Source organism: Amphibalanus amphitrite, unplaced genomic scaffold, assembly GCF_019059575.1.
Source record: "Amphibalanus amphitrite isolate SeventyFive unplaced genomic scaffold, NRLGWU_Aamphi_draft 001129F_arrow, whole genome shotgun sequence".
NCBI classification, from domain to species: Eukaryota; Metazoa; Arthropoda; class Thecostraca; order Balanomorpha; family Balanidae; genus Amphibalanus; species Amphibalanus amphitrite.
The window spans coordinates 5,758-27,146 of NW_024882623.1; the positions used below are offsets into that span (position 1 = coordinate 5,758).

General features: G+C 49.3%; 1 protein-coding gene across 1 annotated transcript; it reads left to right on the forward strand.

Moving 5' to 3' along the window:
* Nucleotides 1–14,911: 14,911 nt before the first annotated feature.
* LOC122370383 (probable glutamate receptor) lies at nucleotides 14,912–18,379 on the forward strand. The gene is made up of 2 exons (XM_043345935.1): nucleotides 14,912–16,297; nucleotides 17,732–18,379. The coding sequence occupies exons 1-2, from the start codon at nucleotides 14,918–14,920 to the stop codon at nucleotides 18,377–18,379; spliced, it is 2,028 nt and encodes a 675-aa protein (XP_043201870.1). The 5' UTR covers nucleotides 14,912–14,917.
* The last annotated feature ends 3,010 nt before the right edge of the window (nucleotides 18,380–21,389 follow it).

Genomic DNA, 21,389 nt, shown 5'->3' on the forward strand with positions numbered 1-21,389 from the left:
TCATGATTTTATGGTGTCATTATATAGCTAACAGTCATAAGAAATATATTTCAACTCGAAAACAGCTCCAAACAGCATATAATTTTAAAGAAACCCCTCCGAAATCCAAAAGCCTATTCGGGTCCATAGAGAATAACTGCGGTCCCCCGCAATTTCGTCACGAGCGTCGGACCAATCAGCGTCGAGTACTGCCGAGCGCTGATTGGTGAATTTTCCGCTAGCGTGTAAGTACTGCTCGCGGAACAAGAGTTCGTCGACAATCCTCCACAAATGTCTGCCACCATTTTTCGTAATGCTAAACGGCCGGAGCGTACCCCCCTGGATGGAACGTTGAACCAAGATTCCATGACGGTTTTTCGTCCAGCAGATTTTCGTCGGACAATTTTTCGTCCGCAGATTTTCGTCCGACTTTTTTTCGTCTCGCATTTTTTCGTCTGTACATTTTTTCGTCTGTGCATTTTTTCGTCTGTTCATTTTTTCGTCTGTACATTTTTTCGTCCGGACATTTTTTCGTTCGTATATTTTTTCGTCTGTGCATTTTTTCGTCCGGACATTTTTTCGTCTACAATTTTAACGTAACCTAACCTAACCTAACCTAACCTAACCTAACCTAACCTAACCTAACCTAACCTAACCTAACCTAACCTTACCTACTGATGTTTGCCTACCGGGGGATAAGGAAACAGTTACTTGCATGAATAGATTGCAAGCAATGGTAAGTCAAATATTTTTAGGTTAAGTGGTTATGCATCAGGCTTCAGGCCTTCGGCCTGAAGCCAGATACACAACCACTTAACCTAAAAATATTTGACTTACCATTGCCTGTAATCTCTCCTAAGGCATTGCCTTCGGCACTGCACTGCTTCGCCCCGAGTATTATTATGACGTCATTTGCCTCACAGTTGAATAGCATTGTAGTATGTTTTCACTCAACCTTGGGTGCACAGACGTAAAATTTATTGAACGAAAAAATGTCCGGACGAAAATATGTACAGACGAAAAAATGTACGAACGAAAAAATGTCCGGACGAAAAAATGTACAGACGAAAAAATGCACAGACGAAAAAATGTACAGACGAAAAAATGCGAGACGAAAAAACGTCGGACGAAAATCTGCGGACGAAAAACTGTCCGACGAAAAAATGTCAGACGAAATTTTGTCCGGACACGTGAACCAAAGTTACCTACCTATCATTTGTAATGTTAATGCTAAGTGCTGAACGTTACCAATAATTCGAGACATCCGTTGTAAGATGTATGACGCAGATCAACTTTGATCAAGTGAAGAAAATAGATTTCAGATGAAATAATGTCAATGTTCAAGGCTGAGCGACTGGCAGATTTCGGAGTGAGCACGAGTGGCCTTGAGACATTCTGTTTCTGTAGGTACTCAAAATAAATAAATTATCATGTTGTGTGCTTTGAGGTTAAGTGTTATCAGTGGTGCTTCATGGTTGTGCTTTGTTGTTGGTGTATGGGCATATTTTGAGCACATTGCAGCATGATATTGGTGGTGTGTAAAGCAACTGATCTCTGCAGACTTTGCACTTACTTGCAAAGCCTGCGGACTGACTTTGCAGACTGGCTGACAATGAGCAATGCATTGCTGACTGATATCATTTATTCTGTGTTTGTAGCACAAAGTAAAGGAGTGGCACATACATTGTTACTTTGAAAACCTGATGTGAATTTGATGTAGAAAATTGGTGGCTGACGTTGAGTCCTTACGTATTGTGAGTAGTGTACAGCTGGTGCATTGAGCACAGACTTGAGACCAGTGACGTTTGTATCAGTAGACTGTGTTTGAGTCTACTTATATGACCCTTATATGGCCTTGGTTTGAGTGTGGTGACCGAGTAAGCTGGTGTGTATAGCCATGCAATAAGTGTTTTGAAATATATTTTTGGGACAGTATTGAAATGGTGTGTTTTGGCCATCTGGCATGGATGATGGAAAGCCACTAACTCAACTTCAGGAACGCTTCTTCATTATGCTCATCTGAAGCACAATCATCTATTTTCTCTTCGCAAGGATTGATTACTAAGTCACTGTCAATTATAACCTGGTCCAGAAGGTTTCGCTGGGCCACACGCCACACGGTTCATACAGATTCATCCACAGTGCTCAGCAGTGCATGTTTTCAGATTTCAACAGACTGTAATTGTTTCTGTATGTACATATGCATCATGCAAGGGTACAACAGATGCGGTATTTGGTAAGCAGTTGGCAGCAAGGTGGTGTTTGTACTTATTGGCAGAACCAGTTGAGCAGGACTAAAACTATCCTAGTTTCTCTCCAATTTACTCAGATCCGTCTCAACACATTGAACATATTGAAAGCGTCCATCCATGAAGATGTCTGCATGTATACTCATTTCCGAGAAGGCACGCTCGTCGCTCATCCATTGCCGAGCAGGCACGTGCGTGCCCATCGCCGGCGCGCATTAGCGCGCGTCCATGGCTGGGGCGCACGCGCGCGGCCATGGCCGGCATGCACGCGCGCGGCCATGGCCGGCATGCACGCGCGCGCGCCCATCGTCGGCACGCAAGCGCGCGCGCGTCCATAGCCGGCGCGCGCGCCGCGTCCTTACCCGGCGAGAACGCCGCGTCCGTACCCGGCGCGCACCCGCGCGCGTCCACAGCCGGCACTGACAGACCCTGACCGACGGGCGTGCTGCCGTCGGCGGTCCTGACAGATGGGCGGCGGGCCCGGCTCCCGCAGCTCCGGCAGCGGGCGGCAGCCATGGTCGGCATACACGCGCGCGCGCCCATCGTCGGTACGCAAGCGCGCGCGCGCGCCCATCGTCGGCACGCAAGCGCGCGCGCGTCCATAGCCGGCGCGCACCCGCGCGCGTCCATAGCCGGCGCGCACCCGCGCGCGTCCATAGCCGGCGCGCACCCGTACCTGGCGCGCACCCGCGCGCGTCCGTACCCGGCCCGCACCCGCGCGCGTCCACTGCCGGCACTGACAGACCCTGACAGACGGGCGGCGGGCCCGGCTCCCGCAGCTCCGGCAGCGGGCGGTAGCTCCGGTGACTGTTCCGGCAGCTCCGGCAGCGAGCGGCGTCTCCGGCAGCGCTCAGCAGCGGCGCCAAGCAGCAGCAGCGGCTGAGCCAACAGTCGGCCGCGGAGGCAGGCCCCCCCTCCCCCGGCCCCCCCTTTGCACATTGTTCGTCCATGGAGATGTCTGCAAGCACGACCATTGTTGAGAAGGCACGTGCATCCATGGCTGAGCACTGAGCAGGCACGTGCGACCCCTTTGCACATTGTTCATCCATACATATCAATATAATTTACCTTATTGATTAGTGTGAGTCTTGCAAAATCCTAAACTCAGAAATACCACAAGGCAGGCTGCCTGGGTGAGTTGCTAATATGAACATAATGAACATTATACATTAGTGCAGTACCTATAAGTATCCATGCTGTGTGAAGGACTTGGCCCTCACGTTCATTCGTTTGGTGATTGCACATGGTGGCATGTGTACCAATTGTTCTCCCTAACCCTTCTTACAACTTTGACTAGCAAGTAGAAGCTGGCAAAATGCAAGGAGCTTACAAAGCATGCTTATATGTAGATAACTGAGGATGATTCTCTCAATTGAAGCATGATCCACACTCATCAGCTTCTTCTGTTCTGTTCCACAAACTAAAACTGAAATGACTCAATTTTCCTCAAAATATATTCATTTATCACTCATAAACAACAAAAATATACATTAAGTAGGTACCAGGGCAATAAAAAACATACAAGTTACATATTTTTTTCATGTACAGTCCTTTCACAGCAACAATATGTAGAAATGCACCAAGACGTTCACGGAGAGCCCACCCATAACAAACTATAGTTGAAGCCGGGGCTCTGCTGCAGCAGCAGGGGTGACGTACAGGGCACAGAGGTCATGTCACATCATGTTGTACAACCTGTTGTTCGAAAAAACAGATCAACATTGATTTTGAAAAACTGTAGCGCTTTCTTCAGTCACTTAGGTAAGCTTTCTCGCAAGACGTTACATTAGATTCACCACTCTTGACAAAATAATCAGATTGAAACTTAGTTCTTGTGCCTGATGCACTTACATTTCAATTTATTGAAATAAAACACTCAAATTTACCCTTGAAAATTGTTGACATTTAAATGATATTAACATCAAGATTTTGATGATCAGCAAACAAGCTATTCAAATCACACCCATATAATAACTTTGGCAATGTTGATAACTCTTGCTGTCTTATTGAAAAGCAAATCTTCAATTTGTTCATATCCAAATCCAATGCCAAGCACTGAAATCTTGTTGCAAGGCCCTAAAAACAACAGACAAAAACAAAACAGTCTTGTGGAAATCGCCAGTGCGGTGCGGCGGCCTCGGCGAAATTTCCCAAGGCTGCTCTTTGTTTACATTTTAGCGATGGGCCAACTTGGCCGCCCAAGTACTTGTTTTGCGTGAGTAAGTACAATTTTGTCAATTTTGAAACGGCTATATCTCGCAAATTTTGGTACCGATTTACATTTTATGCATATCTTTAGAATCGGCAGAGTCTGGGGAGTTCATTGATTGGAAATTTATGCCGATTCCTTTCAATTTTTAAACCCTGATAATCCCTTTAAAGGGACCCTCCCACCATGGGTGTAGTTTTCCAAAAATCATTGGGGGTGCTCAATAGCCTTCAGAAAGGCATGCCATAGTTTTTGTAGTTTTTTTTAGCTGTTCTTTTTTTACTGTAGCCATCAGGCATCATGCAAGAAATGATGTTAAATCGGTTCGAGAGCTTGTTTTAATAGCGCCACTGTAAAACAGTTTTGGCTCACCCAATGCATTAACACGCGCACTGCAGGGGGTTGTTTTCAACCCCCCCTGTGGTTTTTCGCAAATCGCGAGAAAACGGCGCCGCCAAATTTTGCATATCTGTTCTCCCAATTTTTGCACACCTTGAGTAAAAATTTTGACCCCAGGTGACCTATGGTCAGGTCACCAGGTCAGGTCAAGTGATCCTACCTCGAAACGTAAATTTCGAAGTTTGCAATCCCACCAAGCCCACAGTTGTTGAGATATGATCTTGAAACCCACAGGAAATAGTAAAGTCATCACGAGCTACAACTTGTATATCTCGGAATTTTTATATCGATGACCTAAGGTCAGGTCATTTTTGCGACCGGCCCATTATAAGTCAATGGGAGAAATTTCAACTTACTCTGAATGCCATCCTATGACTTCAATACGCTCAGGATCATAGTATTACAGGTCCCTGTTGGTGATTTCACCGAAACATATCACTTATGACCTTTGGAAGGTGATCTCCAGGTCATCTTAGGTCACCTGAGGTCACCAGCGGTTTTTCTTCAATAACTTGAGATTGAATAGAGATAGAGACTCCGTTTGACGTTTATCGTGTTTTTCTCGTCAATGCGGATCGAATGATATGCAACATGACCTATTTCGGTCAGGTCATGACCTGAGGTCAAATTTTCAACTTGACCTTTCGAGGTCATATTATATATCATTCGATGCGCCTTGACGAGCTAAGAACGATGGCGTTCGAATCGATCCTCTGTCTTGTGTGCAAGACAAGTTATTCAAGAAAAACTACCGCGAAATTCCTGTTGTGAAAATCGTAACATTTTGTCTTCGGTGACCTCTGGTGACCTCGTTTTTGACCTGAGACAAAAATGACCTAGTATTTCCTCTAAATAACATCTCCACCTATCTAACGCCGTTTACCGTTTGTCGCTACGTTGCGCCGTTTTCGAGATCTTAGGGGGGGGGGTGTTTTCAACCCCCACCCTGCAGTTCGTGTTCGGCTCAGACCCGCTGCAGTGCGCGTGTTAACCCGCGCGGGGCTGGGGTCTCCAGCCGAACGCGCGGGGCTGGGGGGATAAATTTTACCCCCCTGTTATCTCCCTAACTAATGGTCCGATTTGGAAAATTCAAACGCCAATCGAAAGATCTCATCACGAATAACTAAAAACATGTACTTAATTTAAAGTTTGAGGTCAAGGTCAAGGTCACGTCAAGGGTACAAATTGCAAGTTTCTACAGTATCGACCTTGCACCGTAGTTGCCAAAGAATGGAGTCATGGACTGAGACTGATTGCCCAAAACGTGTTTGGGCCTGACCTTGGCCATAAGTTTGGCGGGCCAGATTTTGTACTGGACCATTTTGAGCCAACTTTGAGAAATACATAACGTACAACGGTGGTAAAATCGTTGCTATAGGTATAACACAGTTTACCCGCTCCGGGTGTTAGGGAGGAGTGTGGGGCAATGAGTGCACTGACGTGGCGCCCTCGGAGGGCCGGTATGGGATTAAAGCTCAGCTACACTAAGGGCTTGTGTGGTGCCTTCAGTTATCGGTGGCACCCTCAGAATCACCGGCGTAGGGCCCTCAGAGCCGCCGGTAAGGGAGGCACCGGTGTGGGGCCGCCATGCAGGTGCCGGTGTGGGCGATCAGAGGTGCTAGTGTGATTCTCTCAGAGGCTCCGATGAGGGTCCTTACAGGCGTTGCTCCGGGCCCTCATAGACGCTGGTGTAGAGCCGTTACAGACGGGTGTGGGGCCTTTAGAGCTGCTAACGCGAACTCTCTACAAGCCGGTAGGGGGTCTCAGTGACCGGCAAGGGGTCCTTAGGGCTTAGGCCGGCAGAAGAAGTCCTGCGGGTTCCTAAGAGACCGGCATGGTACTTTCAGACGCCGGTGGGGCCCTCAGGGTCACCGTTGTGGGGCCCTCAAAAGTCACCAGTGGGTGGCCTTTAGATGCGCAGGTGTTGGGTGGGTCCTCAGAGCCGCCGATATAGGGCTTTAATAGGCACTGGTGTAGGCACTCGGAGTTGGGGGTGTGAAACCCTCAGACACCGTTTTGGGCCCTCATAGGCGCCGATGAGGGTCCCATAGTTGCCGTTATGGGGCCCTCAGAAAAATAAGTGTGGGACCATCACAGGTGGGAAATGCCCCTAGAACTGTCCCCTCATAGGCCGGTAAGACCTCTCAGAGGCTAGTAAAGGCTGCAGCAGACTCTTTCCGCGTTCAGGAAATCGCATGCGAGAGCCCATTCAAATAGTTACATTGTAATTCCTCTCGCATCAATCGCTCGCGGGAGGTGCGTGCGATTGATGCGAGCGTGCTTCCATGTATTTGAATAGGCTCTCGCATGCGATTTCCTGACTGCGGAAAGAGTCTGTTTCAGGCTTAATGGGCCTTTGGAGACCACCGAGGTGTCCTTAAAGGCCGCAAGAGGCCCTCAGAAGTCGGCGTGGGGCCCTTATGGAGACCTTAGTGTGGCTATTTAGGGCCCATGAGGTGCTCTAACGAGCCCCACGGGGCCCTTCTGAGTAGAAATATGGCCATCGTTAACCCTCAGCGGTCAAATGGCGCCGCAGGGCCTCTCGGACCCGAGGGTCCCTTTGAACCCGATGGGGGGAGGGGGTACGTGTCCCCTTAGACCCCTAGCTATGCCACTGTTTCATATGCATCATTGTCAGGTATTTTAGGCTCGCCCCCCCCCGCCCCAACTTGAAAATCGTTCCCGGGCCCCTGATAATATCAGATGTAATGTTAACACAAATATCATGCATCTTAATTTGTGGTGATTTATTCAATGTATATTCTCTTAGTCACTGAATTGAGTAAGCATAGTATTTGCATGATTCACTAGGCTCATTACAGTACTAGGAGATGGACATTCTGATTATTGAGGGCCTTGAGTCAGCTGGGAATGTTTTGAGAAGGCTGGGGGTGCTTTAAGAAGGCAGGGGGTGCTGAGCTCAGGATTGGGGGTGCTTGAGCACCCACAAAGAGATATAAAGTTACGCTTATGCCTCCCACCTTCAAAAAAGTTTATGAATTGGCATGAAAGTGATGTCGCTCGGTTCAGAAAGAGCGAAAACGAATATCTACCAAATTTCACCGAAAAATATTCACAGGTTTTCAAGATATTAGACTTTTACTTTTGTTTACTTTTTTGGGATCTCCGCTGTTTCTAGCGACTTTATTTTAGAAGTGCGGCGTTTGCGGCAGATGTTGCGCGCAAATAGCATATACCACCGCGTGCTACAAAACGTTTTAGTCAAACATTTAAAAATCGTTAGATATTTGCGCTGACGTCACACATTCAGAGGGGTATTCCTAAGCATTAGCCCCTCTGAATCAAAATGCTGCAATTTTGAAATTCAATATTTCCGATTTAAGGCATTTCTCGATGTTGTGAGTGCCGAAACCGGTAATTGTGAGCCAGGGACCCCATTTTGGCTATCTCAACTCAAATCTAATGTTAAGGTGGGAGGGTCCCTTTAAGGCTCGACATTGTGTTGTCTACGATTAGACAGCTGATAACTCATTCCCGTACGTCGTATGGTCGTAACACTATAATGACCTTTGCTTATTGTCACAAGTGCGCCGCATTCGCGATTGTTGCCCGACGCCTGTTTGCAGGTGAGCCCACTACAGTTGTTATACATATCTAAAAACCGAAAAACTTTTAGGCGAAAAAGGCACTATTCCAGGCCCATTTTTGATTTTTTTTTTTGCGATATTAGGTAAAAACAGAAGCTTCTTATCCTAGGAAAAATAAAATGGGAAATCTTTCAAAGGTGGCACACTACCTTTAAGCGAAAACCGCGCACTTTGAATTGCTGCTGAAGCATTCATAAATAGCGCTGGGTTGTACATGACATCGGTAAGGGGCCGCACTTTATTCTAGTAAAGCAAACAACCAGTGCGGTACCCGTGAACTGAATGCAAGCTGCCGGCAGAATGATTAATAAGTTCTGGCATGGATAATAAGTGTGAAGCTGTATGCATTTGGACGCCTGGCTCGCTGTCTCAAAAAGTACCTACGACCAGAATAAGTTCGCTTGTGTGGCGGTGGCGCGGAACGGATCTGTAGTTTCGAAGACACTGCACATCTGGCGTGATTCTCCGTAATACTGCGAGCTCGTTTTTAATAGCTTCAAGCTCAATTTGAATAGCTTTGCACGCATGTCGTAGTGGTAGTTTTAATAATTTCAGACAAGTCAACTGTGTGTGTCACGTTCCAATGTTGATAAAAGGCGGACATACACAGGGGCGCGGGAACTACTTTCCGACTGGGGGGGCACACCATAATAGAGATTAACCTAGGGTACCCCCAAATCTAGTTTTCTCACCGGTTTTAGGCCACTTATTTTTCACCCCTCGGCTTTTTCAACAAAAAAGAAAACATTTGCAAAAAAAAGTGTGGTATTCCGTCTCAAAGCTGTGGGGGCACCGCCCCCACGGCCCCAGAGTTGGGGGGGGGGGGGGCAAGCTGCCCCCACTGCCCCCCCGGCTCCCGCGCCTATGGACATACAATTCAGGTGACCTCACGCACACTGGCGGATCCAGGGGGGGGGGCCACCGGGGCCATGGCCCCCCCCAAAAGCCTGAAAGGGGGGGCCAACATATCTTTTGGCCCCCCAAAAACGCTTGAAGAAAAATTAATGTGAGATGGTTGCGTAGTAGATACCTACTGGAATCAGCAGCGTGATTCAATAGCGTAGAGAAAGTCAGGGGTGCGGGAACTACTTTCAGACTGGGGGGGGGGGGGGGGCACACCATAATAGAGATCAACCTAGGGTCCCCCCAAATCTAGTTTCTCACTGGTTTTAGGCCACTTATTTTTCATCTCTTGGCTTTTTCAACAAAAAAGAAAACATTTGCAAAAAGGGCGGTATTCCGTCTGAAAGTTGTGGTGGCACCGCCCCCCACTGGTGGATTCAGGGAGGGGGCCACCGGGGCCATGGCCCCCCAAAAGCCTGAAAGGGGGGCCAACATATCTTTTGGCCCCCCTCCCAAAACGCTTGAAGAAAAATTAATGTGAGAAGGTTGCGTAGTAGATACCTAAAAGTTAGAATCACCGGCGTGATTCAATAGCGTAGAGAAACTCAGGGGTGCGGGAACTACTTTCAGACTGGGGGGGGGGGCACACCATAATAGAGATCAACCTAGGGTCTCCCCAAATATAGTTTTCTCACCGGTGGTTTTAGGCCACTTATTTTTCATCCCTTGGCTTTTTTCAACAAAAAAAGAAAACATTTGCAAAAAATGGGGTATTCCGTCTGAAAGTTGTGGGGGCACCGCCCCCACGGCCCCATAGTTGGGGGGTGGGCAAGCTGTCCCCACTGCCCCGGTTCCCGTGCCTATGGAGAAACCACCGGGTTTACTAGCTTCCTTCATAAAGTGTCGTCATGTCTTGTCGTCACCCGAGAAGGTCTTATTGCATACATATCGATTGAACTGTCAAGTTAACAAACTTGCTCTGGCAGCCTGACCTGACATGACCCGGCAATTTTTCATTCACGGAATATGCGCAATAATTTTTTTAGGAACACTCACTGAGTTGGCGTTGAAAAGCTTGTTTTGTTTGGTAATTGTACAAGAAGCATATCAGGGACCTTTTGTCCCTTCCCGTGAAACGGTAAAAGACTTATTTCGGTCAGAGCTCAGGCCAATCTCTAAGGGGTCAGTCGGGTCACTTATTTCTTAAAAGGGTCCTTACGGCATCCAAGGACCAATTCCGGCTTTTGAGTGCAGTGTGCACCACATCAGCATTTGATGCTGCGACAGATGGTGAAATATGAATATATGTTACAGGCCGTATGAAAATTGTCCGTTTGCAAACGGCCTGGCCCAGTCAGGGCATATGAAACAGCCTGAAAACACCGGTCGTTTGCAAACCATGACCTGAAATATCAGACCGTTTGAAAACGGCCTAGTTAGTTTCGGCCTAGCGGATCCAGGGGGGCCACGGGGTCATGCCCCCAAGCCTGAAAGGGGGCAACATGTATTTTGGCCCCCAAAAACACTTAAGAAATATGACTGTGAGAAAGTAGCGTAGTAGGTAGAAACTACCGTATCATTAAAAATATGTGAGCTTGAGTGTTGGTCTCGTCTTCACCCAAGAAGTTCTTATTGCATACTTTACCTCTCGATCGACGCGTGAAGTTATCGTGTAAGTTATCATGAATCCGATCGCGACGAAACTTTAGCACCCTCATGTTGAAAAGTCTGAAAATTTCATGACCCTGACCCAAGTGACCTTTGACCTGTGGCCTATTTCTCGAGACTATCCGTGCGTTCGGAGAGCATGGAATATTCACCGTCCCCTGGAATATTCCCCGTGCCGCGTTCGGAGGCGTATCTCTCTGAACGGCCAATCTCCGGGAATGTTCCGCGCGCATGGAGTATTCCACGGATTCCACGTGGAATGTGCCTCTCCGAACGCACCATATGTTTGGCCATGTTTGAGGCCATGTTTGGCCGGAATCGCGATTCCGCGTATGTCGGCTCACATTATCCGCTCGTTTACAGTCTTTTCGTGGTTTAAAACGCTCAAACATGTGAAATGATGTTGGTCCCAACCATTGTGGTAGGTGTCAATGTCACCTTAGGGTCAAGTCAGGTCATTGACCTTTGATGACCTCGGTGCACTTTTCCGAGTTTAACATGTTTCTAGGATAGTTTCGTTTAGCTGATTTTGAATTTAGCATTTAGCAACCATTTGAACATTTACGAAGTAGTTTTGATGCCTTCGTATCATGTTACGTAGCTGCCAGTGGTAGTCGGACACCTGCTACACGGACGCCCATAAGTACTGGTTGACCTGGTTGACCTGACCTGGCCTGCCCCGACATAGCCTAAAGGCATGAAGACATCATCTATGATCCAAACTAACATGAAATTCGTGATCAGCACAAAAAAATCTATTACAGCCTTACTTTAGGAGGTTCTGACAGGCCCTGATTTTCCCGTCTTTTGGGTCTGTGACCTGACCTGGGCGGTGTTTCACGGCACGCTGCCAGCGCTGTTGGCACTTTTGGTTTCCATGGAGACATCAACTAGCCTATACCTACAACACTACCGAAGGTTGACCTTAGCTCGCGGAATGCGCTGGCAGCGGCTGGCAGCGCGACCGTGAAACACCGCCCTGGAAGGTCAACCAATGACCAAGGACCTTAAAATCGGGTATCATCGGCTTCCTCTCGTCACTGACAGGCAACACACTCGTTTTTTCCGCGAGCTCTAGCTTGATCAGGGGCCGAACGGCAGAGAGGTTCAACCGACACCTCCCAGCCCGCGAAGGCTGCGCCAAGCACCGACCCGGAGCGGTGGTCGACAAAAGCAATTTGAAGTGTTTTCAAAGTAATATTAAGGCACGGGTTGAGTGGGCTACCATTTCTCTCTCTATTTTTTTTTTTTTTAGTTAAAAAAAAAATTATCGTTTCAGGGCTGTGACGAAAAATAAGTGGCCTAAATCCGATGAGAAAACAGGATTTGGGGGTACCCTAGGTTTGGCTCCTTGCACGAGTTGGCCCCCCCCCCCCCAAAACGCAAGTCTGGATCCGCCAGTGCTCACGCAAGAGGCTTGAAGTGTAAAGCGTAAATGAACGCTTAATGAAGCACCCTTCTGAAACCATAATCGCGTGTTTTGTGGCATCTAGAACTTTGCTATTAATCTTAGCTCTTGTCATTTCTTTTGTCATTATGCATAGACCTCTGTATACCTACTGGACTGAACACTGAAAATCTGGCCATGACCACAACGGCCCTAAAAGTAAACGCTTATACATAGCTCGAAAGTCAGTTTACCTACGACGTCCGTCTTTTCGCTGCCGCATAGCCCCATTCATTGAAATTGATGGGCACCATCCGCCGAACCGATGCTGGGTGATGGGGGAGCACCTGCACGTGACGTGGCGCGTGAGAGATGTTTATGAAAATGGTGTGACAGTATCTCGGGAACGGCTAGGCCGAATGAGTGTCGATTTGGAACACAGCTAAGTATAACACACTTGTTAATAACGCATGTCCCAATTTTGAGGTGCCGATGTACGTGCGCTCGTGCAAATCCCTTTTTTGTATCTCAGAAACTACGTGTCCGACTCGATACAGAGGTCTATGCATTATATCATTATGTCATGATGTGCTCATGTCATTAATTCTTAGCTCTTGTCATTTGGGAAGCCCCAGCGGCGATAAATGAGCGTAATAAATGCAGTCTAGCCCTCTAAAAACCAAACCATCATCATCCAAGGCATCACCAAAGCATTTGTCATTTCATGCGGGGGCTATGGCCATGCTATCTTGGCAACTCAGACGCCTCTCGATTATGCATACCTACTTGTTCTATGGAAATTAGCTGACCGGGTACTTGCAGGACAGAAGAGTATGTTGACCTTTATGTTGGCGGTCTTGCTACAACAGCTAAAATCCTATCGACGGTCGTCACTTTTATGGAGTCACAACCTCTGATGCTGAAATCCCTGAGTTCATTGCGGACTGAAATACGAACGGCAATTTTACCGTCAGCCTTCCGCCCTGCCCGCATAAGCGGCGGAACGGGGGGAGGTACCGTGCCCCCTTGATTTGGGCATTTTAACATCAGCCCTACGGGCGTTGCATGGAAAGAATGGGACTTAAAGTCGGCAGCGCCCCCCCCCCCCTTTAATTTAAGGTGTTCCTCCGCTACTGTCTGCCCGATGACTGGGTTTTGGGGGACGAAGACAGTTTTGACTCTTGCACAAGGCTAAGATCGTTTACGTCATGGGCATGGGTGAGAAATGCAGCACTCATTCTCAATGTGAAGAATGCCCGGCCGCGACTGAGACAGCTAATGTGACTGTGAGCGACCTATCTGGGAGCGCCGTATCTAAACGCTCCCGCTCACAGTCTGGTCGTCTTGCCGCTAGATGTCACTAGTAGTGGACGCCTGAAGTTATGCTGTACCGCAACGCACGTAAGGAAAACCCTCATAGGCGTTTCATTTGAATGCCTTTATATTTCAGCTTTCCCTCAAATAAGAGTTTCTAGAAGTACTCAATGAACACTTAAATGCAGACAAATCATCAGTGTTAAGTGCTGACCCACGTCGTCAAATGGGTTAGACGTGTAGACTACAGACTGTAGAGCCTCCAAAAGAGGAGTAGGTGACGGAACATTCCTACTACAAAATATATTTTCGTTTTTTAAGCAAATTAGTGAAAGAGGTTGTGCAATATTTTACAGCATGCGGCATAGTGGTTTAGTTTGGTGATTTCTAAGTAAGAATAATTCACGGCGAGGCTTTGTCCGGCCTCGAGACACAAATATACGTCGCTCTTTGCAGGTTATTAAAGGTTTACAACTAGCGATGGCCTTAAATGCCTGATCGTTAAAAAGTGTACACACCTGAGTGAACATGTTGTTAACATGTAGTTTGCTATTTCGATGGTTTGACCTCTCTTCATCGGATTTCTTAAATAAGTGCAAAGCGCAGACGTTGTATTTACCGTAGTGTCTCCAAATACGTTTACATAACATTTATAAGTCCCTGTATATTGGAAAGCTGAGGGGCCTTGTTCCAGGGTCTGCAGCGGCTGGAGTTGGCGGTGAGGAACGATAACCCGTTACAACACTAAGAAGCTTCTGAATCGTTATGCACCTGCGGAAGGGGGACCTAAAAGCAGCCGTGGGACATCAATTTTACTATTGACCAAAAGTAGACATGAGACGTAACTAATACTAGGTATGTGGTACTAAAGGAGCAATGTGGGCTGTGTCCTTTTACGAGGTATTGTACGAGGTATGGCTTATGGTACAATAATGAGCGTTTGTTGCTCCATTCTCAAAACTTCAATACACAGTACAAACTCGCTGAAATTGTTTGACATTGATGCCAAATGTAATTCATCATAAGTGACATTGAGCTCATAAGCCAAAGGAAAGTTTGACAAATAAAGCAGCTGAAGTAATCATCTCAACAACCGTACGGCATATTTATGTACCTATATCCATGGATACTATTACATAGTGCTGCAACCCTTCGTCTGATCGATGCTGGCGGACAGTGCGGAGGCCGGACCGGCGCCGGCCGTATAAAGTCGCGTTGGTCGGCCGCCGTCGGCCACTCGCGGTCGGCCGCCGTCGCCGCCATGGGCCACAGTCGGCGGCTCCTGGCGCTGTCGGCGCTCGGACCGGCGCTGCTCGTCGCCGGACTCGCCTCGGCCCAGCAGTTCCAGGAGATAGAGCCGACTCCGGGCCCCTCCGCAGAGCCGGGCGTTACGCTCGGGTCGGCCGAGGAAGTGGCGCTGGAGCCGGCGTCCGGGCCCCGTCCCAGTCCTCCTCTGATGACGCCCGTGGTGCGCCTGCTGCGCCGGCTGGCCAAGCTCTCCTCCTCCGAGCTGCTGGTGCTGAGCTGCGGCGCGGCCGACGCACTGGACGCCGAGCTGCGCCAGCTCGACTGGCCGTCCGGCCTGCAGCTGGTTACCTGTTTTCCCTGTGACGCCGAGGCGGTGCGGTTTCTGTTCGACCGGCGCCGCGGGCTGCGGCTGCTCTTCCTCCAGGATGCGCGCTGTCTGCCGCGCGTGCGGGATCACCTGCACAGCCACTGGGCCGCCGGAGAGACGGTGGTGATCCCGGCAGACTCGTGCCAGCAGACGCTACGCTTCCCGCTCTTCGGCAAGGTGATGTACCCCAGCTGCGTGGAGCGCGGTGACAACGGCACCCGCTTCGTGACGCAGCGCAGACACGACGGCGCCCTGGTGCGGCAGAGAGTATACTCTGTAGCCGGAGAGCCCTACCTAAACAACGCATCAGCGCTCCTGACGCGCGCCGACCTCGGCGGTCGCACTGTCACCTTCCTGTTCGAGAACTACAACCCGTTCTTCGAGTGTCTCCAGCAGAACGGTCGCGTGTGCGTCTCGGCCCTGGATACGCCTCCTAAACTGCTGATCGACAACCTGGCTTCGCGGCTCAACTTCCGTCCTCTGTACCTGCGTGGCCCGGACGGCAGCTGGGGCCACGAGGAGGACGGCGTCTGGAAGGGCATGGTCGGCGAGGTGGCGCGGGGCGAGGCCGACTTCGCCATCGGCGGCCTCTTCGTCACCGCCAAGCGGCGCACCGTGGTCGATTTTGCCCAGGAGTTTGCGCTCGTCTACGTGAACATCATCACTCGGCCGGTGCAGCTGGGCGTCAGCAGCGACCTGACGCGCATGCTGTCGCCGCTGGTGTGGGTGCTGATCGTGGCCAGCCTGCTGCTGACTGCCGTCAGCGTGCTGTTCGCCAAGCGGCTGCTGGGCGGCCGGCGCAGCTGGCTGGCGCAGCTGGGCTCCGAACTCGAGGACGCCTACCGCGTGCTCACCGCGCAGGACATCAACTGGAGCCGCGTGATGCTCGGCAGGATGAGCTTCGCCGTCGGCCTGATCGTCGGCACGTGGCTCGTGTCCAGTATCGTGACACGCACCGCCTACACCTCCAAACTGATCTCGATTCTCACCCGACCACCGGACTCATGGGCACCGGAAACGTTCCAGGTAAGCACTGTCAAATATTTGCTGATACTTAGTGTACGGATTACGCATGTCTTCATGGCGATCTTCCATGAGTTCGGAGTCTCATTAGGCAAATAAAAACGAGCGGCCAAATTAACTAGCGTACTTATAAGCGGAGGGGAGTCAAACGGACGGCCTCCCTGTTTTTTTTTTTTTTTTTTTAACGAATAACTCGCGGTTAACGCGACGGATAGCGGCGAAAATATAAGTACCCTCATGAGAGTTGAGCTACCATTGTCAAGTGAGAAGGGATGACGTATGAAACTTTCACATGCAGGGGCTACGCCTCTGTCTCAGGTTGGGGGAGGGTATCCGACCCAAAAATGCACACCTTTAAGTATGTATTAGGCTGCATTACGGTAGTGAGATTATTGGAGGGTCTGGAGCTCGCCCTCCTCCCCCCACTCCTCCCCCCGGTGGCAAAGCCTCTGCTTTCACATGCATGTGAAACAAGTCATAAAGCGTGTCAAATGGCGACACGTATAGCGACATGATGTTCACGGAAACACTCAATAATAAGCGTCCCTCTCCCTTTATGTCTTATAATTTATGGTCCAATGGAACATTGCGACAGTTAAATTTGCTCGGTTTCAACGCTGTCACGGAGTTAGCAGTCAGGTTGTGAAGCGCACTAACCTCAGCGGCAGTAATTGCACCGTATTATTCGACATGTAACTGCGTAAATGCTATCAATAAATGGTGCCGTTTCAAATGTCCCGATCATATTGTTAGAGCCAGCAATACTTACTTACCTATGGCTTAGATTGCTAGTCGCCTGAGGAAAACGTCGGTATGTAGGCACATGTGTTAGGTGTCATGTGTAGGCACGACGTTTAATGATAAAAGACAGGGTCAGTTTCACCCAGTCGTTGGTCTCCAATAAATTTAGCCTCACGAAAATAACGACGGTGCTCATGCATTTCAATGAAACCGATTATGCTCTTTTTTAAATGAAACGTTCCAATATTTGACCATTAAGGCATTGACAGAGCCTCGAAAGCTAACATATTAAAAAAAATATCGGTATTGTCTTACTGTGAGATAATCGGCTATTATTTTCGGTCATTTTTTCCCACTTGATTGATCACTTACCACTTATATAATATATATAGGTTTACACTTGACCACAAAGTGGGCATAAAAAGCAGTTTCCGAATCCCAAGTCACTAGCTGAACCGGAGCAGCAGCACAACTAATGTGAAACGTTACCCGTATAATTGACGTCTTTTCGGCTCTGTGCTATCACCAGCAACAACAATGACGATGCAGTGATGTCACCCGCGCCAGTTACGTCTGTGCCGATAATGTGACGTCTCTCGAGCGAGTGATGTCTGCGTGGCATCCTGCGTACCAAAGACATTTGCGTAGCATCATTGGCACCAAAGACGTCTAACCGTGAGTGCTGATTCCCGACAGGACCTGGTGGACCACGAGTACGACGTGGTGACGCACGCCGGCTATGGCACCTACACGGACTGGATGAACGCGCAGACGGCGCCGCTGTTCCAGCGGCTCAAACGGCGCTGGATCCGCGGCGACAACGCGCAGGCCTTCCGAGAGCTGACCACCACGCGCCGGCGGCTGGCGCTGCTCGAGGAGACGCCCGGCGCCAAGAGTCTGCTCTACGACACGATCGCGGCCACGCGCGGCCAGGTGACGCCGGCGCACATGCACATCGGCCGCGAGCAGTTCTTTCCGTCCAACGTGGCCTGGGCGCAGCAGAAGAACACGCCGTACGCGGCCGAGATGAACCGCCGGCTGCAGCTGATGCGCCAGTTCGGCCTGGTCGACAAGTGGATGGCCGACGTGGAGCGGGAGAAGGCGCAGCGGGCGCGGCGCGAGCAGCAGAAGGCGTGCCGCCGGCAGCCGGAGCTGTGCGCCGGCCGCCGATTCACGGCGCTCACCGTGCAGCAGGTGGGCTCGGCGTTCCTGTTCCTGCTGTACGGGTACGCGGCCAGCGCGCTGCTGCTGGCCGCAGAGCTGGGCGCCGCGCGCGCCGGCTGCTCTCCGCGGAGCGCACTGCAAACCACCGAGCGCCGCCAGACCCGCCTGAACGGCTGGTAGCATCGCACCAGTGTCCCGGCCGCGGGGTGCAGGGGGTGAGGGATCGAGGAGATTTGATGACGAAAATAAAATATAGAATCCTGCTCCGCCCGTCTGTTGTACGCATTTATTGCTTATTTGCCTAGTAAATTGGGCACAAGCTAATCCAATGGACCTCGTAAGTCGTTCATAAGTGCATTGCATCATCAATGACCAAAAGCTGCAAGCGTGATGAGATGCAAACATACTGACTACCATCTCCTATCACGTCACAATAGCATGTCGTCTTCTGCATAGCACGGTGGCCGAGTGCCTCATGACACCCAAAGCGAACGGTACGGAGGACGGACGGTTTAAAGAGTGTTGTGATTGTGATTTTATGTTTTGTTTGACTTTGATCTTAAATGGGCTAGTCCCGTGATCAATTCCATTAATAAATGAAATGAAATAAATGTAATAAATGTATGTAGGTATACCTACATATACCTAATCAGTACGTACCTACAAATATTGCAAAAAAAAAAAAAAACTGTTGCGCTTGGAAATAGGTAATCCTACTATGTCATGTGATTTACGTGTTTCACTTGCTGTTCCGGCATGTGCCATGTAGAAACCCAACGTGTGCCGTGTGCTTTGTGCGTGAATAGATCGGTACAACAACATGGTCTTATAGTTGTAATTTTGTTTGTTTGTTTGTTAAATGGTGCTTTAGGGCGCGCCGACTGCTGAGGTCATTTTGCGCCCAGTTGTAATTGGAGCCGGCCCTGCAGTGAGACCAAAGTCGATATCGGCACGTCTTCTGACGCACTCCTAGGCCTTCGTCGACGGGCGAAACCGGCTGGTAACCCACTGCGTTTCATCGTATAGCGACAGATCGATTCACATGGACGTTGAGGAAGCCATACTCGGATGCATTCCGGAGCGGTGCTAAAATCAGTTTGATGGCCATCCTGTCATCGAGAGTGGTTCAATAACGCCGATATTGATGTGACGGGCGGGCTAACGGAGTCGGAACGGAGTAGGAGTTGGTCGGAGTACCGGCTCCGAGTAGACACTAGACAGCTCTGCCCGGAGTCACCAAAATATTACCGACACCACACCGACCCCGGAGAATAGTTCACTTTCACGAAATTAGTTTTTTTTTGGCAATAGATTTATGATTTTTTCTGATTTCTTGATTCTGATGATTTCTTACGAATACCAACGAAGACCATGGGATTTGGGAAAATACCGAAACCGAACTAACTATATACTGCCTTGGAACCAACTAGGGAGCATAAGAATAATACCAACTTTTTACCAAATTCTCAGCCTCTCATGCGTTAGCGAGGATTCATAATACGCCTTGCAAAATACCAACAAAATACCAAAAACAATAGGATTGAAATACCAAATACCAAGTCGGTATCGGTTTGGTATCGGTCAACTATCGGTAGGTAGGTACTAGGTATACCAAAAAGTTGGTATCCGATCTCTAATCCAAATGCCTGCCATACACTTGTTTAATTGACCAGTAGGTATAGCGCCTTTTGGGGCGACTAACGGAGCGAGCGAGGGGGTGAGTCTTGCACGTGCGAAATTTCGAGGGGGTACCTCCAACTGACTTGTACACGGCACCCTACTGACCGGTTTCTAGCGATGTGCCAAATTTGAGCACAATCGGCCCAGCCGTTCTCGAGATCTGGGAGCGGCACCCTGCACGTGCGCACGTGCAAAATGGGTCCCAGACTCCCAACTGACTTGTGCACGGCACCCTACTAACTGGTCCCTAACCGTGTACCAAATTTGAGCGCCATCGGTCCAGCCGTTCTCGAGATCTGGAAACGACCCCTGCACGTGCGCACGTGCAGCAGCACCCCAACTCTGGCACATGTATATGCAGTGCCTAGTGGGTGCCTACCTACATGCCAACTTTCAGCGCAATCGGCCAAGTAGTTACCGAGATATTGAAACAATTACAAAACTGACACCTCTTCGTTTTGCACGTGGCACGTGCATAAGGGGTCACCCACATGCATCGGGAATAGTCCAATACTTGGTAGAAGGAATGAAGCTACCCTACAAAAATTACCGCGTGTAAATCGGTCAAGTGGTTGCTGAGATATAAGCCTCGCAAAAGCGTCCGCACGGCCGGCCGCTCATACTCAGAAATTTCCGTTAAAGGTAGACTGTCACCTTTTTTCACTTACCGGTTTTCGTAAGAGGTGCCCACCCTCACCACAGATGTCCAGTCCATTTTCCGTTATCCTCACCCTGTAACGCGCAATCGCCTCCCAAAGTTCCATTTGATGCCATCTTTTTCGCCGGTGAAAATGCTCATCACTAGGTTAATATTGATAGCATGTATGACGCTTTTCATTACATTTTTGCATCATAGAGATTTGTTGTTATTTTTCTTGAATGTTGTGACAAATTTCGTAATACCAATATTAATTTAAAGATTAGGCACTGTATCGAATTCATTATGATCAGACCGGTTTCGGTGTATGAACACCATCATCAGTGAGTAAAAATACAAAAAAAAAACAACATACAAATGCATCGCAATCATTCAGTAGTTCGTAATATATGCATTTGAGACACTAATACCAGTATAACGCCTTTTGGGGCGACTAACAGAGCGAGCGAGAGGGTGGGCCTTGCACGTGCGAAATTGCGAGGGGGTACCTCCAACTGACTTGTGCTCGGCACTCTACTAACCGGTCTCTAGCGATGTGCCAAATTTGGGCACAATCGGCCCAGCCGTTCTCGAGATCTGGAAGCGGCACCCTGCACGTGAGCACGTGCAAAATGGGTCCCAACTGACTTGTGCACGGCACCCTACTAACCGGTCCCTAACTGTGTGCCAAATTTGAGCGCAATCGGTCGAGCCGTTCCCGAGATCTGGAAACGACCCCTGCACGTGCGCACGTGCAGCAGCACCCCGACTCTGGCACATGGACATGCAGTGCCTAGTGGGTGCCTACCTACATGCCAACTTTCAGCGCAATCGGCCAAGTAGTTACCGAGATATTGCAACAATTACAAAACT

Coding starts and splice junctions, on each gene's coding strand:
- LOC122370383 (XM_043345935.1), top strand. CDS start 14,918: ATGGGCCACAGTCGGCGGCTCCTGGCGCTGTCGGCGCTCGGACCGGCG. Junction 16,298..17,731: donor GGGCACCGGAAACGTTCCAG/GTAAGCACTGTC, acceptor GATTCCCGACAG/GACCTGGTGGACCACGAGTA.